The sequence below is a fragment of the Peromyscus leucopus genome, chromosome 18, assembly GCF_004664715.2.
Source record: "Peromyscus leucopus breed LL Stock chromosome 18, UCI_PerLeu_2.1, whole genome shotgun sequence".
NCBI lineage: Eukaryota > Metazoa > Chordata > Mammalia > Rodentia > Cricetidae > Peromyscus > Peromyscus leucopus.
The window spans coordinates 23,324,580-23,350,533 of NC_051078.1; the positions used below are offsets into that span (position 1 = coordinate 23,324,580).

General features: G+C 36.7%; 1 protein-coding gene across 3 annotated transcripts in view; it reads right to left on the reverse strand.

Annotated features, from left to right (window-relative positions):
* Ppfia2 (PTPRF interacting protein alpha 2) overlaps positions 1-25,954 on the reverse strand; it is a 457,936-nt gene that overhangs the window by 68,426 nt on the left and 363,556 nt on the right. For all 3 annotated transcript variants that reach the window (XM_028873023.2, XM_028873022.2, XM_028873021.2), the window contains exons 15-19: positions 21,115-21,206; positions 10,351-10,486; positions 7,484-7,704; positions 5,456-5,693; positions 1,720-1,749 (exon numbers count right to left, since the gene is read on the reverse strand). In XM_028873023.2, coding sequence (XP_028728856.1) covers positions 1,720-1,749; positions 5,456-5,693; positions 7,484-7,704; positions 10,351-10,486; positions 21,115-21,206 — 717 coding nt within the window. The remainder of the gene's footprint in view (positions 1-1,719; positions 1,750-5,455; positions 5,694-7,483; positions 7,705-10,350; positions 10,487-21,114; positions 21,207-25,954) is intronic.

The window sequence follows — 25,954 nt, forward strand, 5'->3', positions numbered from 1 at the left end:
AGAGTCAATTGTTGAGTGTTAAGTTGACACTATAGTCATATATGTGTCCTAGATCTATATATCTATACACATATATCACAGATGTTTATATGTACTATGTAGTTATATATATACATATATATATATATATGTACTATGTAGTTATATATAAATATTTGTTCCTATAGATAGGTCATAACTTAGTAAACAGAAAATAAATTTCTATCAATTTAATGTATAATCAATATCAATGTAGTTGTAACATAGTTTTCCTTAAGGATATAACAGATATTTTCTGAATTTGGATATTAGAGATTTATTTATTTTTATTTCATGTGTATGACCATTTTCTCTGGATATATGAATGTGCAGGAGCCTGCAGAGGCTAGAAGAGGTTATTAAATCCTCTTAAATGGAGTTATGGGTGTTTTGAGCTACCATATAAGTGCTGGAAACCAAACTCCAGTCTTTAAGAGCATCAGGTGTTCTCAATGGGTGAGCTATCTCCACAGCCCCCGACCTCCTCATCTGGAAGACACTGTAAATTGGAGTGCCTGCTGTGACTTTGAAATCTTTCCCATTTGACAGCTAATGACTGCATGCTTTGCTCTTCTCATTTATCAAATAAGATGGAACTTGTTGACTCTGAATTGAGTCTATTGTCTCTCACATTGCATTCATGTTAGATTGAGTGTCTTGATTTTGTCTCATAATCAAGAAAATGGTCAGTGTTTTCAGTCAACTTGATTTTTCTATATAAATTCACTCACTCATCCATTCGTTCTCTCTCCCCCCCCCCCCCGTGTGTGTGTGTGTGTGTGTGTGTGTGTGTGTGTGTGTGTGTGGTCTTGGGTATACCACGGTGTGCATGTCAACGTCAAATGACAACTTGCATGAATTTATTCTTTGTTGTCTCCTTCTTCCGTGTGAGTTCTGGTGTCTTCAGCTTTAGTAGTAAATACCTATTCTGGCTGGGCTTCTAGTTGCGCTCCTGACATCTGGAGACTGTTTTCTTTCAAGGCTAACTAATATGTAGAGACAGTAAACTCCTGTGTAAGTAATCTTATATGAAAACCGATCAATTCGGAGACTCTGCTGGAAATCATTGTCCTTGGCAGATGTCTCTTCCCCTGTTGTAGTGATATTCAGCCTCAATTTGCCCAGGGCCATACGTTAGACACCTCATGCCACCTGATCTCATTCTATCAATCCTAAACTTGCCTAACCTGTCTTTTCTTCATTCGCTGTAAGAGACCTCAAAATGACTCCTAGCAGCTACGTTTTCGTCTTGCTCATGCCTCTTGGCTAGCTTCTGCTTTCTCAGGGAATTTCCCCTCTTCTTTTCAATCTGGTAAAGAACTGTTTCATTTTCCTTGATATCTGTAGCAAGATCTTCTGGCTCATCATCACTGAGTTATAATAAATCTGACATTAAAAGCAATGCATGGTGAAAAATACTGAAAACAGCCAGCGCTGTTCTAATATTGATCTTATGATATCACACTCTGCCAGGTTGACGATATAAGTTAATTCTCATAATGGAATCTTTGCCTAGAAACCAGAAACAATAATGTTTTTAAAATATTTGCTCTTATGATCATATGTTAAAACTCAGTAACACATAAATGCATCAGTATTTATATGGTATGCTAATAAAACAATTTTGACAATAGTATTTTAGCTGCTTTATAGCAAAAAAAGATACTCAAGTGATAAACATGTAGAAGTTATTTACAGTACCTTTCTCCGATGTTTCCTTAGATCACTTGGCTGAAATGGGCAGTAATAAAAGAAACATAAAAAATTACTAATTAATGATTACCATTTGATAATATTACAGTTTGGCTATTATCTATAACTTGACTATCATTTTTCTTCTTTCCATTCTTTCCTGAATATATACCATTAATCATCCTAATAATGAATATATAATATTCAAACAATTTCCAAAAAGATTATTTTTTCCTCCAACATTGTATGTAGGTTAAAGAACATCTAACTAAAGATCTTTATAAAAACAGTGAGGTTGGTTAATAGAGTTTGATTGAGTAGTAAAGACTTTCTGGATTACATATATTACTTTTCTGGCATGGATATTACTATTGCTGTTTTCCTTTCAAGGACTGTCTTATGCACTAAAATCTCACACCCAAATTATCATAAATATTGTATTATTATGAGGTTGATAGAATATAAGAAGCAGGTAAAAGGAAGTAGCAGGGAGTTGGGAAAAGAGAGCAGAGGAAGGGGTGATGGAGGAAATAACTAACACAAGGATGTTCGAAGACATTATGTCAAAACATAGAATTCCATAAGTTACTGAAATATGTGTACATATTCCTATGAATAGTTTACAGATGGCATAATACTCTTCCTCAAAGCCATAAGCTACCAAGTAAAACTCATTGCAAGTTATGGGATACCTCCTTTTGAGTTGTTGGTTGGTGATGTCCTGGAGACATCCAGAAGTATACAGATCATTGCCATTGCTGTTCTCTGAAAACCAGAACTTGATGATGATAAGAGCCTATTGCTCAAAACACCACACATTTTGGTCACAAGACTTGGAGTAATCAGGTTGGTACTAACAGGAAGTCTCCTCCCTGCTGTCTAGCTGAGTATAAGAAAGTGTTGTTTACCCTGCTGTAAGGCAGTCTTACCCATTTGAGAACTCTGAGCTACAATAATGATGGGATGGTAGGGTATGTCTAAATATACAATAGTGTCACAATGTTATAGGGGTCAACAACCACTTTTGGATTCTGTTCAGGCCTGCTGAGCAGGATGAAATGCATGCCTACTACTGTAAGACTGGCCAAGAAGCTGTGATTGGACCCTGGGGTAAACTCACTACTATTATTCTGGTAGGTAAACACAGTATTATACTACCTCCAAATTCTGTATCTCTATATCCATAGATTGCCACAACTCTCAGACATAGTAGAGATTTTCCTTTGTTCACCAGATGGTTGGTAATGCAGAAACTCACAACTGGCCAATATACAGAGAGCAAGTGTCAGGGGAGTGCTCAGCCACAAAGGTGACATCTATATCATCTCTCCCACAAGACTCTGGGGCTATAGAGGAAGAGGTAGCTGAAAGATGAAAAAAGCCTGGCTGGGGTTGGGGAGAGCTGGAGCAAAACTGTCTTCTGGATATGCAAAGATTGCTGTACTCATGAGTTTCGTTGCCTGCAAAAGACTTGCACAAGATTAAACCAAAAGGAGTGGATCATGAGCTATCACTCCAGAGGAGCAATGGACAGTAATGCCTTTGGGGGAGTGTGAACCAGTTTTCTAAAGAGTGTTGTCCTTGTCAAACACAGTCCAATGGATGGCACCATTTCTGTGGATATACGGGCATCACAAATGGGTTTTGGCAGGTTTTTACAAAAGACGAAAGATAAAAGTTGGCAGGGGGTTTTGGAGGTGGTGTGTGGACATGGGAGTAGGTTAGGGAATATGTGAGGAGTCAAAATGATCAAAATATATTGTATGAAATTCTTAACAATTGATAAAATATTTTGTCGATAATTATAATATCAATATAATATGGGCATTAAGAATATATTTTAAAGAGAAAACACTTTGCCATAAAAGTATAAGTAAATAAGAACATCACAGATATTGCTAAAGTACAATTGATGTAAACACTACTTAAATTGTGCTCTTTGTCCCAAGATTCTTACTGCAGCATTGGAAAGAACCTTGTACATCCCTATTACATTTGAAGCTAAGGCTGAGATGTCAATAGTTTTAGTTACTAAGATTAGAGGAATGTTCTGTAGATTTTCTAATAAGCAGAGTATGGTGTGTGTAAGTGCATTTAATGAGTATAACTCAATGCATCGACCAAAACTTAGAGCTGCATTGTGTTGAGATGAATTCTGATTAGTTAATTGTTTTTCTGATTGGTCGGCTTTTTATGTATTTTAAAAATATTTTAGATATTAAGTCTCCTATGAGTACAAAGGAAGACTGAAATACTTGAAAGAGGCAATGTTTTAGTTCCTTTATTTTATGTAGACTTTGTTGCTTTAGACATTTCCTAACTATAGAATTTGAATATAAGCAATGTTCCAAATCCGTAGATAGTTTTGTTTCAGTTCCCAATCAAAATAATATCTAAATTCTCCATATAAAGTAAGTTTCATGATGGTGAACTAAAACCTTTGAGCATACAATAAAATTTCATTTACTTATATGACTGTTTTTCCTATGGTGAGAAATATGTATGTATCTCTATACACATGCAAATTGGACTCAGAATCATACATGTATTTATATAAATTAACTATAAATTAAAATATTTCAAAATTATTAACTTATTGTACATTATTTAAGAACAATTACTGTTAAATTTAGACATTGAATTGAACTTCTATTCAGATGGGGGTTCATACACACATATTCAAGGGCAGTATATAATTTCATAGTCAATTTGAGGTCTTCTGGCCATAAAAGCTACATATAATTCAGATGAATCTATGGTATCATTGATTTTTCTCCATTTTGTTATAGCTAGGTAGATTTTACAGTGTGTGTCATCTATTTCTAGTTCAATTAGTTTCTGTCACTGAACTGTTCTATTTTAGTTGGAATTTTATAATTTTAATCTTCATCAAAGAAAGGGTATTTTACCTCATTTTGCAAAGTTTTTAATTTATTCAACTAATATCAAGAACAAAACATTATATAATTTTGTAGTTAAGCAAATTTTAGGAAAACTAGGCTCCATTTTAGCAAAGGCAGTTTATCCCTGCTTTCAAAGCGTTAGTTATCTCTTCCCTAAACGGAGAAAGTATTCTTTTAGCTCATGATGTGATGGGCAGTAAACGACCACACCTTGCAGCATGCAGGAGTCAGTCCAGTGAAATTGATGAGAGGCTTTTTAAAAATATTACTTTTAATATGTGGCCTGAATCCTTCCAGTATTTTCTAGTGCACTTCCTGACTTAAATATCCAAATGTAACAATAAATGAAAAATCAAAAAGGAAATGTGAAAGTGTTTATATGAAATATTAAAAGAAACACTGAATAAGTGATGCCGCTGTTTTGGCAGCTTTTCTAGAAATTATATACTGCAAAATTGTACATTTTTATCTCTGTTTATTACAGTACATAATTGTTGCTATTAGCTATATTTTTCAAAGGTACTGATGTATTCCTCATCTGCTAAAAGATACTTAGTGGTTTTAGTCACTCAAATTTCTGATGTGTATTTAGACCCCTGTCTTCCTAGTGACTTTAAGATAGTTTTCTCACAGTTAAGGGCGACTGTTCCCTAAATCCATCACGTGATTGATGAATGATGGTAACTAGTAACTTCCACAAACGACTGTTGGGGTAAACAAATTTACAAATTATTTACATGTGTAAAGGGACAATAAAAAGCACACAAAACCAGATGAGAGGAAATATTCTGTAGCTAAAGAACGAATAACAAGTTAAGTTGCTCTGGATATGTGATCATTACCAGAGTCATGACTCCCATGCGGTCCATTTCCCTAGCAGGGCTTCTTGGCGTGAGCTTTGGCGTTGAGTGTCCACTAGGGGGAGAAGAGCTAGCCAAAGATGAAGCTGTAACAGAGGCAGTGATGGAGGTACCAGGATGGACCCTTGCCAAATTCAGACCTTCCAAGCTTACGCTAGCCACTCTATTCTCGATTTCTTCGGCACGCAATTCTGTAGATTCCTTCTCTTCTTGAATTAGCCTGGAAGATAGAATTAATTTTTGTTTCCATTATGAGATTGCTAGTGGCAAGTGGATTTCTCCTAATAAATTACTCATATAAATACTGTGAAATTTTGCTTCAAATATAGCATTTCCGTGGAGCAACCACAGATACCAGAAAAATTAAGAGGGACACTAAAGGAAAATAGAAGAGTAGTTGGGGAGAGTTACCTGGGAAGAGGGGAGGGAGAGCAACACACAGATAGGAAGGAAGTTGGAATAATAGCACCTAGGATGTTCTGGAATCCATTGGGAATCACTTTATTTTTGCTTAAACATGTGTTGTGTGTGTGTGTAAAATTTTAAAAAAAAGTTAGGCCACTCAGAGTAACAGTGATCCCTCCAAAAGTCATAGACTATGAAAAAAAAAAAAAGTTTGGGAAACCCTTCTTTCGAGTTGTTGGCCAGGAGCCAACAGAAACTCAAAACAATGTAAGCTTTTGCCAATGTCCTTGCAAACAATTTGAACAGAGCGCTTGAATGAACTGAGCTGGAACTGATCTTGAAGACTCTTTCCTGGTAGCTCCCACAGTCCCAGAATGAGCTACTCAAACTGCCAACAGAGAAATCAATCCAGCTGGAACACCTATAAACAACAATGATTAGAAAGTCAAGATATCTCAAGAGGTGTAACAGCCATCTATTTGAACTTAAGATTCTCTCAATAGGAGGGAATTTATGTCTGGTATTGTAAACCTGTTCCCTAAACCAATAGCTAGTGAGAACCTTGACCCTAGTGGACAGCCTGCTATCTACTTTCCTAAAACAGTGTAATGTCTAACTGCATTCTAAGTACTATCCTCAGACACACAGCTAAGTATAGCTCTTTCTCCTCATCAGTGTTGCTTAATGGGAGCCATTACAGAGAGCCCACAACTACTCCAAATGCAGAGAAAAACTAACTATGGGTTTCACAAACCCAATTAATATATGTACAGTACAACCCCTTCATCTAAGGCTCAGGAAGCATCATGAATGAGAGGAGGAAATATTTTAAGAGCCAGAGAACAAGGATGTCAGTTAGATAGTTTCTTCTGTAAATGAAAATGAAGTTGCATCAATAAAACCTCAAAAATATGATTCTTAAATAAGATCCAAAAAATGACAGTATCAATTGAATCACCAAAGGGCATGGGAGAAATATCACAAGATCCCAATCCTAGATGAAGCGCTACAGGAAACTAATATTTGCTGAGAGAAAGTGATTCAGTGTTCTTCAGGGACTAGTTTTCCAATAAATTATCGAATCCCAACTAGTCATCTCTACACACACACACACACACACACACACACACACACACACACACGCATGCATGCATACACATATACATTCATAAACACACACATATTTAAATGAGCCACACTAAATGAACTTATCAGGTTATAGTTATAGATCTGTCTCTCTATATATTCATATATCAAAATTAATAAATAACCTATGAAATTGAGAAGGAGTGGAATTGACAGAGGAGGAGCTGAAGGGAGGAAGGAAAGAGAGGAAATGATATAAATACATTACTAATATGTAAAATTCTCCAAAATATAAAATTATTCTTTCAGATAGTCCTCAACATCATTAGTCTGTATGTTTCTGTAAATTCTTTGAAGAGAGTGCATCTTGTAAGAAGGCACATTCTCAAACAGCAGGCATGAGGGAGACGGATATTCTGTGGGCCTAACAAGGCACCAGGAGATGCCAAGCCCCACAGGTTGAGAAACGTATTTTAAGTACAAAGGTTTTCTAAGCTCTTGAAACCATCTTATTGATACCTTATTTCTTTGTTGATGGCATCCAATTGTTCTTGAAGCATCATAGCTAGAGTCTGGGCATCGGAATGGCCACTTGGAGAGAGAAGATCCATTGAGCTAAAAATGGTTTCTCTGTCATCATCATCAATATCGGATATTTCAGTGTCACTCTCAAACGGGTGGCTGCCTAGGACTCCAATTTGCTGAGTTCTGTTCCATTCATGATCCCCCAGAGATTTCACCTGAGTGACAAGGGAGCAAATCAGTAACTCGATTTAAAACAATGAATTTGAAAACTGATAACCACAGTGGCAACACCAAAACAAGCATGCATGCCTTCACAGTTGCTCAGTCAAATGCAGACCAAGTAGCAATATTTTAATCTAATAGTTCAATAAAATATTGCCCTGATATCTTATGAGATAGTGGCTCTCAATTGTTCCCTTGAATCAATACTTTAGAAGGAGCAGTGAAAATAAATTTCCATGTGATTCATTTTCAATCAGCATTCAAGGTGGTGATTATTTCAAATCTCTTATGCTTGCAACACTTTTCCCTGTCCAGATTCCCAAATATAGCAGACTTCGCTTAAACTTAAGCATTGTTATTTCTTATAGTAATTAGTCATACCTGCACATGAAAAGATGAGCACATAAATATGAACAGATAGCATAGGGCATAATAATCATCTTCTCAAAATTCACTTAATAGATTTGAACAAAATATTACTTCCAGTATTGAAAAACAACATAATTCCATGTCTCATTAAACTTTTGAAGCAAACATGATAGTTTTAATGGTTTATGTTTTTTTAAGTGAACAAATATTCTTCTGAGAGTTTTGAGTAACCAACAGATCAATTGTTTTGCCAACTGTGTTCTCAATAGACAGACTCTAAAATTTTATGCTCTAAATATAACTTCACTGCTATGGTCATTCAAAATTAGTTATGTGGGAGAAGGAATTAGATTTTGTGGGATATTGAATTAATGACTAAAGGTCTGAAGTAGTATTTGTGCTACTAATTATTTTGGTACCAAAGAACACAAACTTATTTCTCTCAAAGTAAGAAGAAAAGAACTGAGACTATCTTGTTCTTATTTGTTTGTTTGTATTTTCTGTTTCTCACAAATGTTGGATGCTACTGTGATAGATTAATTTACATGTGACCTATTGATATCAATTATCAAACAAAAGCATTAAGAGCCTGTTAATGAAAAAGAAAGAACAATATTTTGAATATGTATAAATGGTTGTCTGAACAAAATATACTTAGGGCACAGAGGAATTGTGCCACTTCTGTATACAGCTGCATTGATTAAACAAAAATCTGACTTAAAAGTTTATTAATTCACTGAATCTCAGAGATAGGTTTGTCTCAAGAAGGCCTGCATAGGGACAGCACCAGCTGACATTTCAACATGGGCTAGGGAGATCCCACAAGGTCCCACCCCTGGATGGAGAGTTCCATGCAAATAGTGGCTGCTGAGAAAGAATCAGTCTTCACTTGGTACAAGCCTTCTGGCAATTTGTCCAATCCCAGGAGGTCAGCCCTGAACTCATACACACAACTCAGGGGGTTATAGTTGCAAATATGTATGTATATGCATATATCAACAATAATTAAGAAGCTATGAATTTGAGAAAGTGGAAGCGGTGCAGAAGGAGTTGAAGAAAGAGAAGGAAGAGGAGTCGGGCGGTGGTGGTGCACGTCTTTAATCCCAGCACTCGGGAGGCAGAGGCAGGCGGATCTCTGTGAGTTAGAGGCCAGCCTGGGCTACCAAGTGAGTTCCAGGAAAGGCGCAAAGCTACACAGAGAAACCCTGTCTCGAAAAAGCAAAAAAAAAAAAAAAAAAAAAGAGAGAAGGAAGAGGAAATTTTACATAAATACATTACTCATATCTGAAATTCTAAAAAAAGTATTCTTTTATACTGTCCTTAACATATTCTATATGTTTAATGTATGTTCTGTAACTAGGTTGACATAACATAAGTTATACTCTGGGTCTCTTGTAATATGGAATGATGGACTCAAGAGGCTGTTTTGAATATACATACATACCTATGTAGCAATAATAATTAAAGAAGAAGCCATACATTTGAGAAGAAGTAGGGAATATGGGAAGAGTTAGATCAGGGAGAGGCAGTGGTGAACATGTTGTAAATATTGCATGCACATACAACATTTTAAAAGTTAAATATGAAAAGTTACTGATTAAGAGGACAGAGTCATAGTTTATCTTGAACAGGTCTTCCCAGGCACTTTTTAAACGACTATACATACTGTTGAAAGGGTATTTTAAAATAGCAACTTTTAACAAAACATTTTCCTAATTTTAGGTAAAAATATATCAGTACTCAAGAATTCAAGCACACCAAATATCCATTTGCTTGGCAATTATAATAATAATATAATATAATACAATATAATAATATATAATATAATAAATTTAATATATAATATAATGATATGCTATAATATAATAATACAATACAATAATATAATACAATACATTATAATATAATATAATACAATACAGTAGTTAAAACATGGTATCTCTCATTACCTACCTACATCTAACTCCAATTTTGAATCAATCAGTGTGCTAGCTCTGTACTGTGGAACACTGAAATCTTTCTTTGCCTAAATCTTAAAATTCCTGAAATTATTACACAAATTGCACACAATTAATAGTGACAAATATACAAATAAATAGAAAAAACTCCAGTACATACTAGATGCCTTACATTAGTTAACTTTACAATATGTCATTTTTTTATCCTCAAAAATTGATGCTGGTATTTGGGATTCTCTTCTACTATAAATTCTATCTAGAATAGCATCATGTATTTAGCTACAATGACTAACATCGGAAGAAGACAATCACCTTTGGCTCATCTCTTCGCACACCCATACGGCCTCTCCTTGGCCTCCGGATTACTTTAGTGGTTCTGTAATCAGACTGGCTGTCCACAAGAGAACCAACTGAATATCGCAACTCAGTCGATGTGTCTAGGTGCGTTCTGGAAAAAAGAAGAAATATCGAGTCTCACAAATTAAATTTACCATAGCCTGCTTCTAAATTTTCAATAAGGCAGAATCTCTCAAGCAGATGAATCTCAAGAAAGAGTGTGTTATTCTTGTTATGCTCTTGGATGTGTGTGTGTGTGTGTGTGTGTGTGTGTGTGTGTGTGTGTGTGTGTGTCAGATGATGCAGTAAATTTTTCATTCTTGAAGGTAAGGTACATTTTCTCATTTTTAGACTACATTTATAACCTTGTTGCTTCGTATGATTCTCAATGTTGTTCTATAATGAAACATGTCAACATTAATAGTCAAGGTCGACTGATTTAAATTCTAGACATTCTGTGTGTTTTTTCTCATTTGTCTATATCTTAATATTTACCATTTATTGCTATATATATTTATTTTATAATTTAATTTAATTTTACATATCAGCCATGGATTCCCTTGTTCTCCCTCCTCCCCCTGCCTCCCCACCCACCCCTTCATTACCATCTCCTCCAGGGCAAAGACTCCCCTGCGGATTGAGTTTAACCTGGTAGATTCAGTACAGGCAGGTCCAGTCCCCTCCTCCCAGGCTGAGCCAAGTGTCCCTGTATAAGCACCAGGTTCCAAACAGCCAGCTCATGCACTGAGAACAGGTCCCAGTCCCAGTGCCTGGATGCCTCCCAAACAGATCAAGCTAATCAACCGTCTCACTTATCCAGAGGGCCTGATCCAGTTGGAGGCTCCTCAGCTATTGGTTCATAGTTCATGTGTTTCTATTCGTTTGGCTATTTGTCCCTGTGCTTTTTCCAATCTTGATCTCAACAATTCTCACTCATACAAACCCTACTCTTTCTCGCCAATTGGACTCCTGGAGCTCCACCTGGGGCCTGGCCATGGATCTCTGCATCCAGTTCCCTCAGTTTTTGGATGGAGTTTCTAGCAAGACAATTAGGGTGTTTGGCCATCCTATTACCAGAGCAGGTCAGTTCGGGCTTTCTCTCGACCATTGCCAGTAGTCTATTGTGGGGGTATCTTTGTGGATTTCTGTGGACCTCTCTAGCACTTTGCTTCTTCCTATTCTCATGTGGTCTTCATCCATCATGGCCTTTTACTCCTTGTTCTCCCTCTCTGTTCTGGATCCAGCTGGGATCTCCCGATCCCTTAAGCTCTCTTTCCTTCGACCCTTGCCTTTCATTACCCCCACTCACGTCCAGGTTGTTCATGTAGATCTCAGCCATTTCTCTGTTATTGGGCGATCCCTGTGTCTTTCTTGGGGTCCTGTTTTCTAGGTAGCCTTTCTGGAGTTGTGAGTAGGAGTCTAGTCATCTTTATTTTACATCTAGTATCCTCCTATGAGTGAGAACATACCATGTTTGTCTATCTGAGTCTGGGTTACCCCAACTCAGGATGATTTTTTTCTAGATCCATCCATTTGCCTGCAAACCTCATGATGTCATTGTTTTTCTCTGCTGAGTACTATTCCATTGTGTATATGTACCACATTTTATTCATCCATTCTTCAGTTGAAGGGCATCTAGGTTGTTTCCAGGTTCTGGCTATTACAAACAATGCTGATATAAACATAGTTGAGCAAGTGTCCTTGTGGTATGATTGAAGCATTCCTTGGGTATATGCCCAAGAGTGGTATAGCTGGGTCTTGGGGGAGATTGATTCCCAATTTTCTAAGAAAGCGCCATGTTGACTTCCAAAGTGGTTGTACAAGCTTGCATTCCCACCAGCAGTGGAGGAGAGTTCCCCTAGCTCTACATGCTCTCCAGCATAAACTGTCTTCAGTGTTTTTGATCTTAGCCATTCTGACAGGTGTAAGGTGGTATCTCAGAGTTGTTTTGATTTGCATTTCCCTGATGATTAGGGATGTTGAGCAATTCCTTAGATGTCTTTCAGCCATTTGAGCTTCCTCTGTTGAGAATTCTTTGTTTAGTTCAATAGCCCATTTCTTAATTGGATTGTTGGACTATTGCTATCTTTTTAAGCATTTTGCATTGTGCTTACTGAAAAATGTATGAACTTGTGAGTTCAGAACTTTTAAGTTTTATCAATCATAGAGAAATTCACTGACATTTTCTATCCTGAAGTATTCTGTTGTCCAATTTAGAGAAACAGTAAAATGCTTGCTTTATAGTGAATAATCTTATTTTAGTAAAGAGCTAGGATTTTAGCTTTGTGTAAATCATCGTGACAAGATGAAGACAAATCTTAGTAATCACCCTTGATGCTGCAATTTGCTTAGAGATGAAATAGGTGGAAAATTGCAATTGAAAAATACCACCACACTGGTTTTCAATAAACATGGTAATAAACCACACTGTAATCACAACATAGTCAGGCACATTGTCTGTACATAGATTTATGGCAAATTCAATTTATTTCTGTAATAGCGGTGATGATAACAAAAGTGACTCCATGCTGTCCTATAAAATGAAATCACAGATTCAGCAGCAGTAGGTGCTTTCTGTTCAGCTTGGGGGTCCTACTGATTGATGACACCCCCTTCCTTCACTCACCTTGAGATTAGAGATCAACATTTATTCTATATTTGTCAAGATTTATAAAGTTTAGATGAGCTTTGGCTGTTTGTAGCAGTGGGTGATGATAACCCAACTTAAGGAAGACCTTGTCTTACCAGAAAATTAATTAGATCAAATGAAACAAGCACTATTCTTCGAACAGATGACTTTACTTAATATTTTATAGCAATGAACATGGGCTGAAAATCCACTTGTCTAATAGTGAATGAGTCATATATTAAAGTAGACTAACTAAGCCATACTCAGAAATGGCATAACTTTGTCCGTTGGGCAAACATTTCATTTTATTAACAAAGAGATTAAATTTTAGTCACTATTATTCATCCAGAAAGATGTGCCTTCTACACTGTGAGTACTTTTTTAATTCCAGTGGATTAATGAGTGAAAGGATGGAATTGTAGTCCCCAAACAACCTGCATCAAAATAACCTAGGTCTGTTTCACCTACGACTGCTCAAGTCAATGTTTCTTTGGGCATCACAGTGGGGTGTCTAACATTAAAACTTGTCATTCTAGAAAATGGCATTCTTGTTTTGTTTTCTTTTCTCTGAATTCTATATCATTTTAAAAATTATGGGACACAGCAAACCTCGAATATCTGTATTTAGCTTAAAACACCTTGGTGTCTCTTTGAGGCCTCTTGGGACTTCCTAGTTCATAGACTCACATTAGCTACTTACTCCTTCCAGCTTAACTGACTGGCATTCAATTCCTTCAATAATTTATTCTTTATTTCATTTATTTCTGAGCCTTTGGATATGCTATTGTTTCTGCCGAAATGGTCTCTTAATATGTTTATATGTCTAGCATTCTTGGAGTTTCAACTTAAATGTCCAATTGCCACATGCTATTCTAGTTTTTTGGCATTTAGTCTTTGCAACAGTCTACAAGGTACCATTTCCTGTTTCCTTTCAGCATCACTTGTTTTCATCATCACTGGAGCCCTAGTACATCCCTGTCTGGCCAATAAAACACGATTAATAGATCTGTAAAGAAAACATGTGAGCCAGCACCCGTTTACAAGGGATGCTGCACAACTTTCATGTAAAATGACTGCTTGCCTCTCTACTTTTGTCACTTTTTATTTTAGTTTGTTCTTTAGCAAAAGAAAAAAGAAGCTATTTTTCCACTCCAATTAAATTTTCAAATCATTTTCTGCATACATATTAGAGAGTTTTAGCAAGTCTAAGTAAGTTTTAAAATTGCATTTCATCAATCTGATACAGGAGAAGGCCAGTTCAGGGTATCTATCCACTACTGATATGAGTCTTGACTGGGGACATCCTTGCAAACTCATGGGAGTTTCCCTTGCACCAGATTTCCACCGGACCCCAAAATGCACCCCATCAAGACATCTCTTTCATTATCCCCCCCCCCAGCACATCTCCAACCTGATCCCTCATGTTCTCATCCCTACCTGCCCATCCACCCCTAGTTTACCCAGGGATCTCTTTTATCTCCCCTTCCTAGGGAAATCCATGTGTCCCTCTTTGGGCCCTCCTTGTTACCTAGCCTCTCTAAGACTGTAGACTGTAGCAGCATGGTTATCTTTTACTTACAGCTAATATTGACTTATGAGTGAGCACATACAGTATTTGTCTTTCTGGGTCTGGGTTATCTCACTCAGGATGATTTTTTTTTCTAATTCCATACATTTGCCTTCAAATGTCTACATAGGTGAGACAGTTGTATAGCTTTGTATACTTGTGGGATTCCTAGCAGTAGGAGCAGGACCTGTCCCTGACTCTGTGGTAGGCCTTTGGGAACCTATTCCTTATGCTGGGTTGCCTTACCAAACCTTATACAAGGTAAGGATCTTAGTTCGACCTCAACTTGATATGCCACACTTTGTTGACACCCATGAGAGGCCTGCCTCTTTCTGAATAGAGGAATGGATTCTGAGGCAGGGCAGAGAGGAGGTGGGGGAGGGAATAGGAGGAGAGAAGAGAGGGGAAACTATGATCCAGACACAAAATAAATAAATTTAATTAAAAATTGTCTTTCACTTCTTTAAGCAATGACTTGTGAGGATCATCAATGTAACCGTATCACTAAATTTTATGAAAATTACTTGTGATATGATATGTGCAATAAAGACCTCCTCCTAAAATAATTCATTTGCAAAGCTGGTGTGATAACTTGGATATATTAATCATACATATTTATTTGAAAAAAAATATATTGTGAGAATCTGAATAGGAAAAATGCTTTCCCATACTAAACAGCAAACATGTCCACCTGAAGTCTAGGAATGCAGAGCCTCACATATGTGGTTTTATCTCCACCTCCTTCCTCATGAGTAACTGGTTTTTATGGTCTCAGCAACCTTTTCTGTGTATGAAAGCCAAGGTGTCAGGCTGTCAGGAAGCCTCACTTTATTATTGGATATATATATATATATATATATATATATATATATATATATATATATATATATTGGTTTTTCAAGACAGGGTTTCTCTGCGTAGCTTTGTGCCTTTCCTGGAGCTTACTTGGTAGCCCAGGCTGGCCTCGAACTCACAGAGATCTGCCTGGCTCTGCCTCCCGAGTGCTGGGATTAAAGGTGTGCGCCACCACCGCCCGGCTGCTTTATATATTTTTATAACACCATTTCTGAGACTGAATATAAAAAAGATATGAACATGAATTTGGACATATTAGAATACAATTGATGTGCTGATTAGACATTGATAGCTGTATGCATTGACTCCTATGATATATAAGATATTTCTATGTCTTTATCATCATCATCATCCCCATCATTGTCACCACCATCATTGCCATTATCTCTCTCACTTTTGTGAGAACATATCACTAATTTAGTAATGTACATGATTTTGGGGTTATCTCTGTGGCCACAGAACTATATTTCACCTACTAAACTGAACTTATACACGCTTAACTTTTGGATATTGTGTTAATTAATAGTTCTTCTGCAAAGAGTAAAAGCATCTTTAGGGAAATTTTAATATTTATTTCATTGAATATGTATGAATTTCTCTCATATATATATGTGTCCTATGTGCAAGCTTGGTATCAATGGAAGTCAGAAGAGGGAGTCTGATCATCTGGAGCTGGAGTAACAGATGGTTTTAAGCAACCATTTGGTTTCCAGGAATTGAATCTTCATCTCTGCAGGATCAACAAATGTTCTTAAAATGCTGAGCTATCTTTCTAACCTACCCAATAGGAACTTTTTAGTTTATATTTTATCTGGTCATGTGAAACATGAATTTCTAGATAATCATTCATTTTACCAAGAGCATATTATAGGCCAGAGAGATTGTGTGGTGCTATGGACACACTTATTAGCAAAGCAGGCACAATTTTTTGCTCTTGTGGAGAGAATATTCTCAAAATAAGTGGAATTCTGTAAAGCATTTATTGACAAAAGTTTCAAATGTTATCATTATGTGCTTTCTAAAAAATATATAGCTGAATAAATTTCATTTTGTCTTAATAAACAGAGAAAAACCGAATTATACATATATTATTGTCAAATGGAGCTATCTATTGTCATATATATTCATCAACCTACTAACTGATAATCTTGTGTCTTCTTTCTTTAATGATGGTATGATAGAAGAGGTGAGCATTGCTAAATTCCACTGAATGCTTCTTTTTCATATGTAATTCCAGTTCCCATATTAATTTTCAATTGATTAAAACAAGAAAATATTTGTTCAGTCACTATAAGGATCTCACACATTTCTGCTTTGGACACATTAAGAAAAAACAGACACTTCAATCAGTGGAATCAAGCTGAAGGCCCGGACATAAATTTATGCACCTATGGACACATGATTTTTGATAAAGAAGCCAGAAATAAACAGTGGAAAAAAAGAAACCATCTAAAAACAAAAGGTGTTAGTCAAACTGGATGGATGCGTATAGATGAATCCAAATAGATCCATACTTATCACCTTGCACAAAACTCAACTCGAAATGGATCAAAGACCTCAACATTAAACCAGTTGCACTAAACTTGATAGATGAGAAAGTGATAGCCTTGAACTCACTGACACAAGAAATACTTTCTGAATAGAACAGTATTAGCACTGTTACTAAGCTCAACAATCTTAGGACCTCATGAAACTAAAAAACTTCTGCATAGCAAAGCACAATGTCATTCAGACAGAGACAGGTTACAAAGTAGGAAAAGATTTTTAACCAGCTACAGATCTGATAGAGGGATAATATTCAAAACATATAAAGAACAACAACAACAAAGTAGAAATCAACAAAACTAATTAAAAATGGAGTATCTAAACAGAGAATTCTCAAAAAAAGAAAGTCAAATGGCTAAGAAATATTTGAAATGTTGAAAGTCCTTAGTCATCAGGGAAATGCAAATCAAAACTACCTTGAGGTTTCATCTTTTACCCTTCACTATGGCTAAGATTAATAAAAAATTCATGCTAGTGAAGATGGAGGATGATGAGGAAGACTCATACATTGCTGGAGAGAGTGTAAACTTGTACAGACACTATGGAAATCAGTGTCATGATTCCTCAGAAAGCTGAGAATTAACCTACATCAGGATCTTGAAATACTGTTCTTGGACATACACTTGCTCAATAATATTCATTGCTACTCTACTCATAATAGTCAGAAATTAGAAATAACCTAGATGCCCAATAACAGAAAAATGGACCAAAAGATTGTGGTACATTTACACAATGGAATACTAACAAGCAGTTAAAATAAACTAAAATCATGAAGCCCTCAGATAAATGGATGTAACTAGAAAAAAATTTATCCTGAGTGAAGTAAACCAGGCCTAGAAAGTCAAACATAGTATATATTCACTTAAATGTGAATATTGGTTCTTAAGGCAATAATAACCAAGCTGCAGTCCAAAGAACCACAGAGGATAGGTATAGAGTAAGAGAGTAAGGGGGGGACAGATACATTTCCATAGGAAAGGAAAATAGAATAGATAGTTATGGATGAATGGAAGATGGTACTGGATCAAGAGAGGAGGGGTAGGGAAGATGTGATGAGGGAGGGAATATGGTAAGAGACAGCTATAATTAAGAACCACTTGAAGGGTAGTAGTATAGAGACCTAATACAGGAGAATCTTCATATACATATGTGGTGATATTTTATTTGTGCTTCGATAAATAAAGCTTGCCTGGAGTTCAAGGCGAAAAGGCCAGCCATTTTAAGTAAACAAAGTCAGGCAGCACACGCCCTTAATCCCATCGCTTAGCAGGCAGTGTCTCTGTGTGTTCAAGGCCATACTAGGGAACAGAGCCAAGCGTGGTGACACACGCCTTTAATCCCAGTACCAACTGTAGAGACCTGGAGGTCTGTACAGACAGGCAGTGACAAGGAAGTGAGGTAGCTGGGCTAAGAGCCAATGAGAGGGCAGAAAAGCAAGGCATATAAAGGTGTGGGTACACAGGAGGTAACTTGCATTTGGAAGCTGCAGAGTTGATGAGGTAAGGTTGGCTGGTGGCTTTTCCTATTTCCATGATCTCTAAGGCTTTCATCCCTATATTTGGCTCCATATTTTTTATTTAATAAGACCATTAAGAAATTTGTCTCCACATATAAGCATTTACACACATATATTAACATATCTATATATATGTATATGTGTGCATATGCATATGCATACTGTAGCATGCATCTTAAATGATCTTATTAATAAAAACAAACCTAGAAGCCAGGTATTGGGGTGAATTCTGAAAGGTCAGAGAAGCAGAACAAGCCACAGCTAACCTCACCTTGACAACTTCTCAGCTAATCCTGTTTCCTCAAACTGAAAGCTTCTGAGTCCTCACCTGAATGGATTTCACCTGAACTGCTGCTAAAAGCCTAAAAGCTTAAAAGCCTCTTGTTCCTGGTCTTCACGCCTTAATATACCTATCTGCTTCCTGCCATCACTTCCTAGGATTAAAGGAATGTATCTTTCCCAAGAAAGACCTGAGATCTCAAGGGCTAGAATTAAAGGTGTGTGTCACCATGTCTGGCTGTTTCCAGTGTGGCCTTGAACTCATAGAGATTCTGATGGATCTCTGCCTCCAGAATGCTAGAATTAAAGGCATGAGCTACCACTGCTTGACCTCTATGTTTAATATAGTGGCTGTTCTGTTCTCTGACCCTCAGGTAAGTTTATTCGGGTGCACAATATATCAACCACAGCATACATCATACATCATACATTCACATATATTCTCATATGTGTATATATGAAGGTGATATAAAGGAAATTGCCAAATAATGGGAAGACAGAGCCCCAACTGGACATCTCTTGTCACCAAATGAAGCTTCCAGTACTGGGATTGGGTTACCTCTAATTGAGTTGTTGGCCAAAGGGTTCCCAGGGGGAACTACAAACAACACAGGCTGTTTCCAAGACTATAGCTAGGTTGTTCTCCAGAAACTGACAGCAAATCCCTAATGCTGAAGACAATATCTATACAACTCCTTAAACATGGAAGAGTTGAACTGGTGCCTACACTGAACCTTCACCTACAGCTTCTAGTATTTTTTGGCACAAGAAGGTACTTTGCACACTATCAAAAGAAAAATTTAACTACCAACCTTGCTACAAAACCTTTGATCTACAGGGGTGATGTGCCTACAAGATATGCTAGTACAATGGTAGAACAAAACTTGTGGGAATAACCAACATCTGATTTAACTTAAGGCCCAGAGTATGAGATGAGACCATATCTGATGCCACTTGGTGATCAAGAACCAGAGACTGAATAGCCCGTTGACCTAGGCCAAAACCAAACACTACTGTTCTACCAAAAGAAATGCCAATAAAATGACTCTAAGGACATTATACTATAGTCATAGACCAGTCCCTTGCTTAGCCATCATCAGAAAAGCTTCCTCCTGCTGCAAATGGGGATAAATATGGAGATTCACAGCCAGACAATATGCAGAGAATGAGAAACCTTGGAATACTCAGCCCTAAATGGGATGTATCTATCAAGTCCCTCCCCTAAGGGCTCAGGGAACTCAATAAAAGAGGAAGTAGAAAGAGTTGAAGAACCAACAAGATTGAGGACACCAAAGAAACAAGGCCCTCTAACATCAATAGGATTGATACATACATATATGCACTTAGAGAGACTGAAGTAGCATGTATAGGACCTGCACGGATCCTTAGGATAATATATATATTATATTATGTTCTGATTCTATGCATCTCTATATTTCTCATGCTTTTGCTTGGGCTTCTTTCCTTTTGTTTGTTTCTTTGCCCTCTTCTAATGTGTTAGTTTTTGTTTTATCTTATTATATTAAATTTATAATATTATATATTTTCATCTCTTAGAGGCCTTTTTATTTTCTAAGTAGAGACAGAAAGGAGGTAGATCCAGATGGGAAAGGAGAGGAATTGATAGGAGTAGAGGGAGGAAGATCATACCATAGTCAGGATATATTATGTGAGAAGAGATGCATTTTCAATAAAAGGAAAATAATAACTTAATGAAAACAAAAAGAAAAATTTAATATCTCCTCTTGGAAAACAGTGCAATCTCTATATGTATGTTTTATTTTTAATTTAAGATCTGCTTAAGGGGCTCTCTGGCATTGGGATCAGGATACATCCCTAGGGTATAAGTGGGCCTTTTGGATGGAGCCCACTGCCTATGGTGGGATATGTTACACAGCCTTTGTCCAGGGGGAGAGGTTTGGATCTCCCTCAACTGAATGTATCAGGCTCTGTTGACATGCCACAGGAGGCTTTGCATTGAAGGAGGTGGGAACAAGGGTTGGGAAGGGGGAAAGGCTGGGGGGTGGGAGGAAGGAGGGGAGGGGGATCTGTGGTTGATACGTAAAATGAATAGAAAATTTCTTAGTAAAAAAGAAAAGAAAAAAAGAATTGTTTGTGCACTTACAACTATATACATGTACATAGAACACAAAAGATTTTCAGATATATTTTGATTGCACATATTCAAAGATTTGCAAATTAGAAAGTTGTCTCTAAATGTGAATTATAAATATGACAATGTCTACTGAGAAATATGAGACCCTTATTTTACTTGGGAATGAAGAAAAGTATTAGAAAATTAACATTGATGTTTGCTGAACTACAAATAAACATTTAACTTAATGTTACCTCGATATAGTGGGTTCAATTAGAGAGCCAGTTCTCATTTTCATTTGGTCAAGTTCAGATCTTAACTTCTCAATTTCTTCTGCTAATCTTTCCTAAAAATCAAAAAGCAGTTACTCAGATGATGGTCACATCCAGTGTATCAGCATTCAGTTGTGAAAAATAAATATTTAAAAGGGAAAATGATTACATTTTATTAAAGAAGACTGGATATAAATAGAAAATATACTTGTGCTCACCTTTCATAATGAATATGGCAATAACAGAAGTCAACAAAACCACCTCTATTCCCTGGTATTTATTAATCCTAAATATTTGCCAGTTTGTGAGATTATTAAAATCATGAATATAAATATGTCACTCAGATACAAAAGACAAATCACATCTAGTTTTAAGTTAAATAAAACATCTTTATGCAGGAAGTGAATGTGATGACTACCCTTTTGGTTGTCAACTTGAGGACATCTGGAATTAATGAAAACCCAAGTGGCTGGGTTCACCTGTGAAGAAGTAATCTTTGGTTGTTGTTGTTTTTTAATTAATTCATTTGAAGTGAGAAAACCTACTTTTAAACCAGATCTTTTGAGGTGGGAAGATCTGTCTTTAATCTGGGCCACCTCTTCTCATAGAAACCTATGTAAAGGACATTTAAGACGAAAGCTCGTTCTTTTTTTTTTTTTTTTTTTTTTTTTTTTTTTTTTTTTTTTTTTTGAGACAGGGTTTCTCTGTGTAGCTTTGTGCCTTTCCTGGATCTCGCTCTGTAGACCAGGCTAGCCTTGAACTCACAAAGATCTGCCCGAGGGGCTCTGCCTCCAGAGTGCTGGGATTAAAGGCATGCACCACCACCGCCCAGCTGGAAGCTTGTTCTTTAAGGGCTTTCTCTCACTCTCCATGGCAAGTCTGTTCCTTCACTGGCTTCAGGATTTCGGTGTGTACTGAAGACAAACTGAGACTTTGAGCCATGAGGACTGACTGGATTCTTGGACCTTACTTTGATAGATAGCTGCTGTTGGATCAGTTTGACCACAGTCTGTAAATCACTATAATAGCCCCACTTTCCGTGTGTGTGTGTGTGTGTGTGTGTGTGTGTGTGTGTGTGTGTGTGTTCACTTCATCAGTTCTTTTCCTCTAAGGAATCCTGACTTATAAAGTGAGAATTTCCATTTTTTCCATCAAGGTTGAAGGGCACACCAGTAAAGAACAATGATTTAAGGAGAATTCCATCATAAAAGGAAGCTGAGTCCCAACTTTTAAGATTTCTTGAAATGTGAATAAATGAATAAATAAAATATACTTATGATTATAAAGCTCAGCATGAAAGATTGGATGGCTGTCAATAACCTAACTACAGGCTTGCTTTTGTTTGTCTACCTATAACTGTTTCTGATTGGTATTAAATACCACAGTGGGTAAGTTTATGAAGATTGGAGTTGTCTCACAGCTCTTAGCTAAGTGCTCATGAACTTACTTCATAACAGTTTAATAACTGGTTCTGTTATGCTTGTTAATGAGCCCTTAGTTTTTATAGCTTCTCTCTCAGTAGCCAACTCTTATATTTTATTGATTCATATTCTTTTTCTTACCAGACTATGACTGGTTTTAATGACAATGATACCTAGAGGCTCATCAATTTGAATACTTTGTTTCCAGTTTGTGGAACTGTTGCAGAAGGCTTGGGAGAGGTGGCTTTTTGGAAGATGTATGTCATTGGGGGATGGGCTCTGTGGTATCAAATGCCCACAATACTGCAGTTAATTTTCTGTCCTTTTCTTATTTGTGGATCGGATTTAAACTCTCAACTGCTGCCCCAAGGCTCTGCCATGACGGTCACAGGCTCACCCTCTGGAACTGTAAGCCCTAACAAACTCCATCTTTTATTAGTTATCTTCGACAGGATGTATCTTCCCAGCAATTGAAAAGCAGCTAACAGAATGATATTGTGGGATTTATGACATTTCTATTACATGATCTTTAAATTTTCAAGACCTTAATCCTATTTACCCTAAACTCCTTTGACAGTTTTGCAAATTGTTTATTAGGTTCAATATATTTGATGCACCTTCTTCTGTTAGCATCACTTCAAAACATACAGATATTCCAATAAAAATTTGGCTTTAAATATTTTTTTTAAATTACGTACTTTTCTTATTTTCAGAAAAATACTCATTGAGTTTCTCTTTTGCACACCTGGTGTACAAGGAATGAGCTGCCTTTTACTGAATGTACATTAGTAGAAACAGACAACTGATAAATAAAATGCACAGCTAAATTATATTGTTAAGAAGAAAACAGAAGAATTATGAAAAGATGATATATAACATCTCCCCTCGGCAAAACCTTTGTAGCTCACGTGTGCCCCACATATCATGGCATTTGAGTGAAGTCCTGAATAAAACATGAGAACATATTAGAAAGAACATAGCAGATAGAAGTATATTTGGTGAGACAGGACAGAACCCCAGGGTTGGTGGGTTAGAGACGTCAAGGCAAAACATAGGTGGGGTGTGGAATAAAGTAAGATTATCACTGTTTACCATTGAGTGAAGGGAAAAGGCAGCTGGCCGTTCTGAAAGGCCCTCAATGCATTTTAAAACTATCTGGGTTTTTATTATGAATAGGAAAAGGAACAAAGGAGGGGGTGGACTCTGAGCAGAGGAGCATTATTGCATGATCATTGTAACAGCTGTGAATAAAGGGTTGCATGAAATCTGGAGGCAGAGAAGAAACACAATTATCTGGAGCTCTCTAAAAATTATAAACAGAATCTTGAGGGTGGATACAAACGTTTATTGGGACAAAATGGATAGATTTTTATTATGTTTTGATGATAGAAGTATCAGAATTTACCTACTAGGTTGGACAGAGGAAAATTATATAAACACAAAAGTTATCAATAGCTTTAAGTTTAGTTTTTGTAACATGAATAAAGGGGGAAAGGATGCTATATGTGATTTACTCAGAAGACTGCTGGTCATTTTGGCCAGGTTAGGTGGCAGTGGTGCTTGGTATGGACAAGTCAGGGGCAGGTATGGTAAGACTGTGGAAAATTGATATGTTAAATCAGATTTTTTTTTTTTTTTGTGTGTGTGTGTATCTAAATGATAACATGAGTTGGCACTGAAACATAAAACTTCTTCCTGGAAAAGTACATAGTAGGTGATCTAAATATGAAAGTACTTAATTCATAGAGTTGTTGAAATCTATGAGATCAAATAAATCTGCCAGGGACTGAACTGGAAGAGTGTACATACTTTAGATTTCAAAGATAAATGTCACAATGAAAAAATAAAAACAGGGAAGACTTGATATATAGGAGTATTGTTGATGTCGGGTTATGATCCTAGTCACTTGAGTGGACAGTTGAACAATTATAGATGCACTAAGATGAGAGAGTATGCTTGGCTGTATGGAATGGCAGTCCCACAGTGATATTTGGTCTAAGAATACCTTTACTGGAGATTGACATTAGCAAGGACACAATGCATAAGATGACTTGGAATGTTGGCTGCTTGGGCAGATTGTTGCAGCTACAGGCTTGAGTAGGTGTTGGGGGAGTAGGTTTTGAGGATCTTGCCAGGGGCCCACATAACTTTAAATAACTTAACATTGCATAACAAGATCAAATCCAAAATTCACAATCTGGTCAGAACTGTTTCACTACACACATGGTACTTCCAGCAAGATTCTGATGATTCATTCACTCATCCTTGGTTCCTCTGTGCTATTCCATAGGGTCCAACCTCCCCCTGGACCACTAGCTGTCCACTACATGTGTATAAGAGCCTACTAAACTATGATCTCCTCTGTGAAGTCTTTATTAGACGTTCAGTAATAATTCAATGCCATCCTTTAGTTACCACTGCTATAGTGTTGTGTCAAACTATATATTAGAGGAGTACAGACTTTCCAGCTATAGAGCCAAATGATTATTATTTTTTCAATTATCACAAAAATATAGAATCCTGGAAAACTGTTAAATTTCCTTTTCCTGTAATGTTTTCAGTACCTTATGTATTATTGCGCCGCTGATAAACTTTTAATTCTTTTCTGCCTACCTCCCTTTTATCTCCTTTCTGTTTCTCTTTTATTCTCTCCTTTCTTCATGCCCTTTCAACCTTCTCTTCCACTATTCCTTTTTGTGTGTTTCAGCTACCAACTAGAGGACGCATATTAAACTGATATTTTAAATGAAGTTTTAAGGAAACAAGGCAAAGGAAGTAAAAGGAAGTAGGAAACTATGTATTACTATCAGAACTTTAATTTTTTTTTTTAATAATCCATGCTTTGTCGGGCAGTTAAGTCACATATCCTACAATATGAATGGCTGGTCCTCATCAAATCCCTATCCAGTTCTAAAGTATCACACTTATGAATAATCGTCAAAACTAACAGACACCTATAGCCGGGCTTTGTGTTTGGTGTTTACAAGGCTTTCAACACCGTCTGTCATTGCCTGAATCTTGAGTCACATCCTGAGTCCCCGAAGCCTTCTTTATATCATCAGTGTACTGTGATCTTTACTACCTGCGGCTCAGGTGAATCTCACCAAATTGGCGCTTGGTTGCTGCAATTATAAATCACTTTTTGTAAGACATGCTTCTTCTACTAGATTTTCAATTACCTTAGAAGTAGGATAATGCTATAAAATATTTAATGACACAGTTCTTCTGTATAGTAGGTATTTAAATTGTTTTTGTAGAAATAATTTCTCAAACTACATAAAATTTAGTAAATATACTTTTGTTTTATTTATATAAGGTCCAAGCCAATAAGGTGATTAATTAGTGATTATAAGCTAACATTAGAGTTTTGTTTTCAGAACTGGCTTTCAGTGTGTTCAATA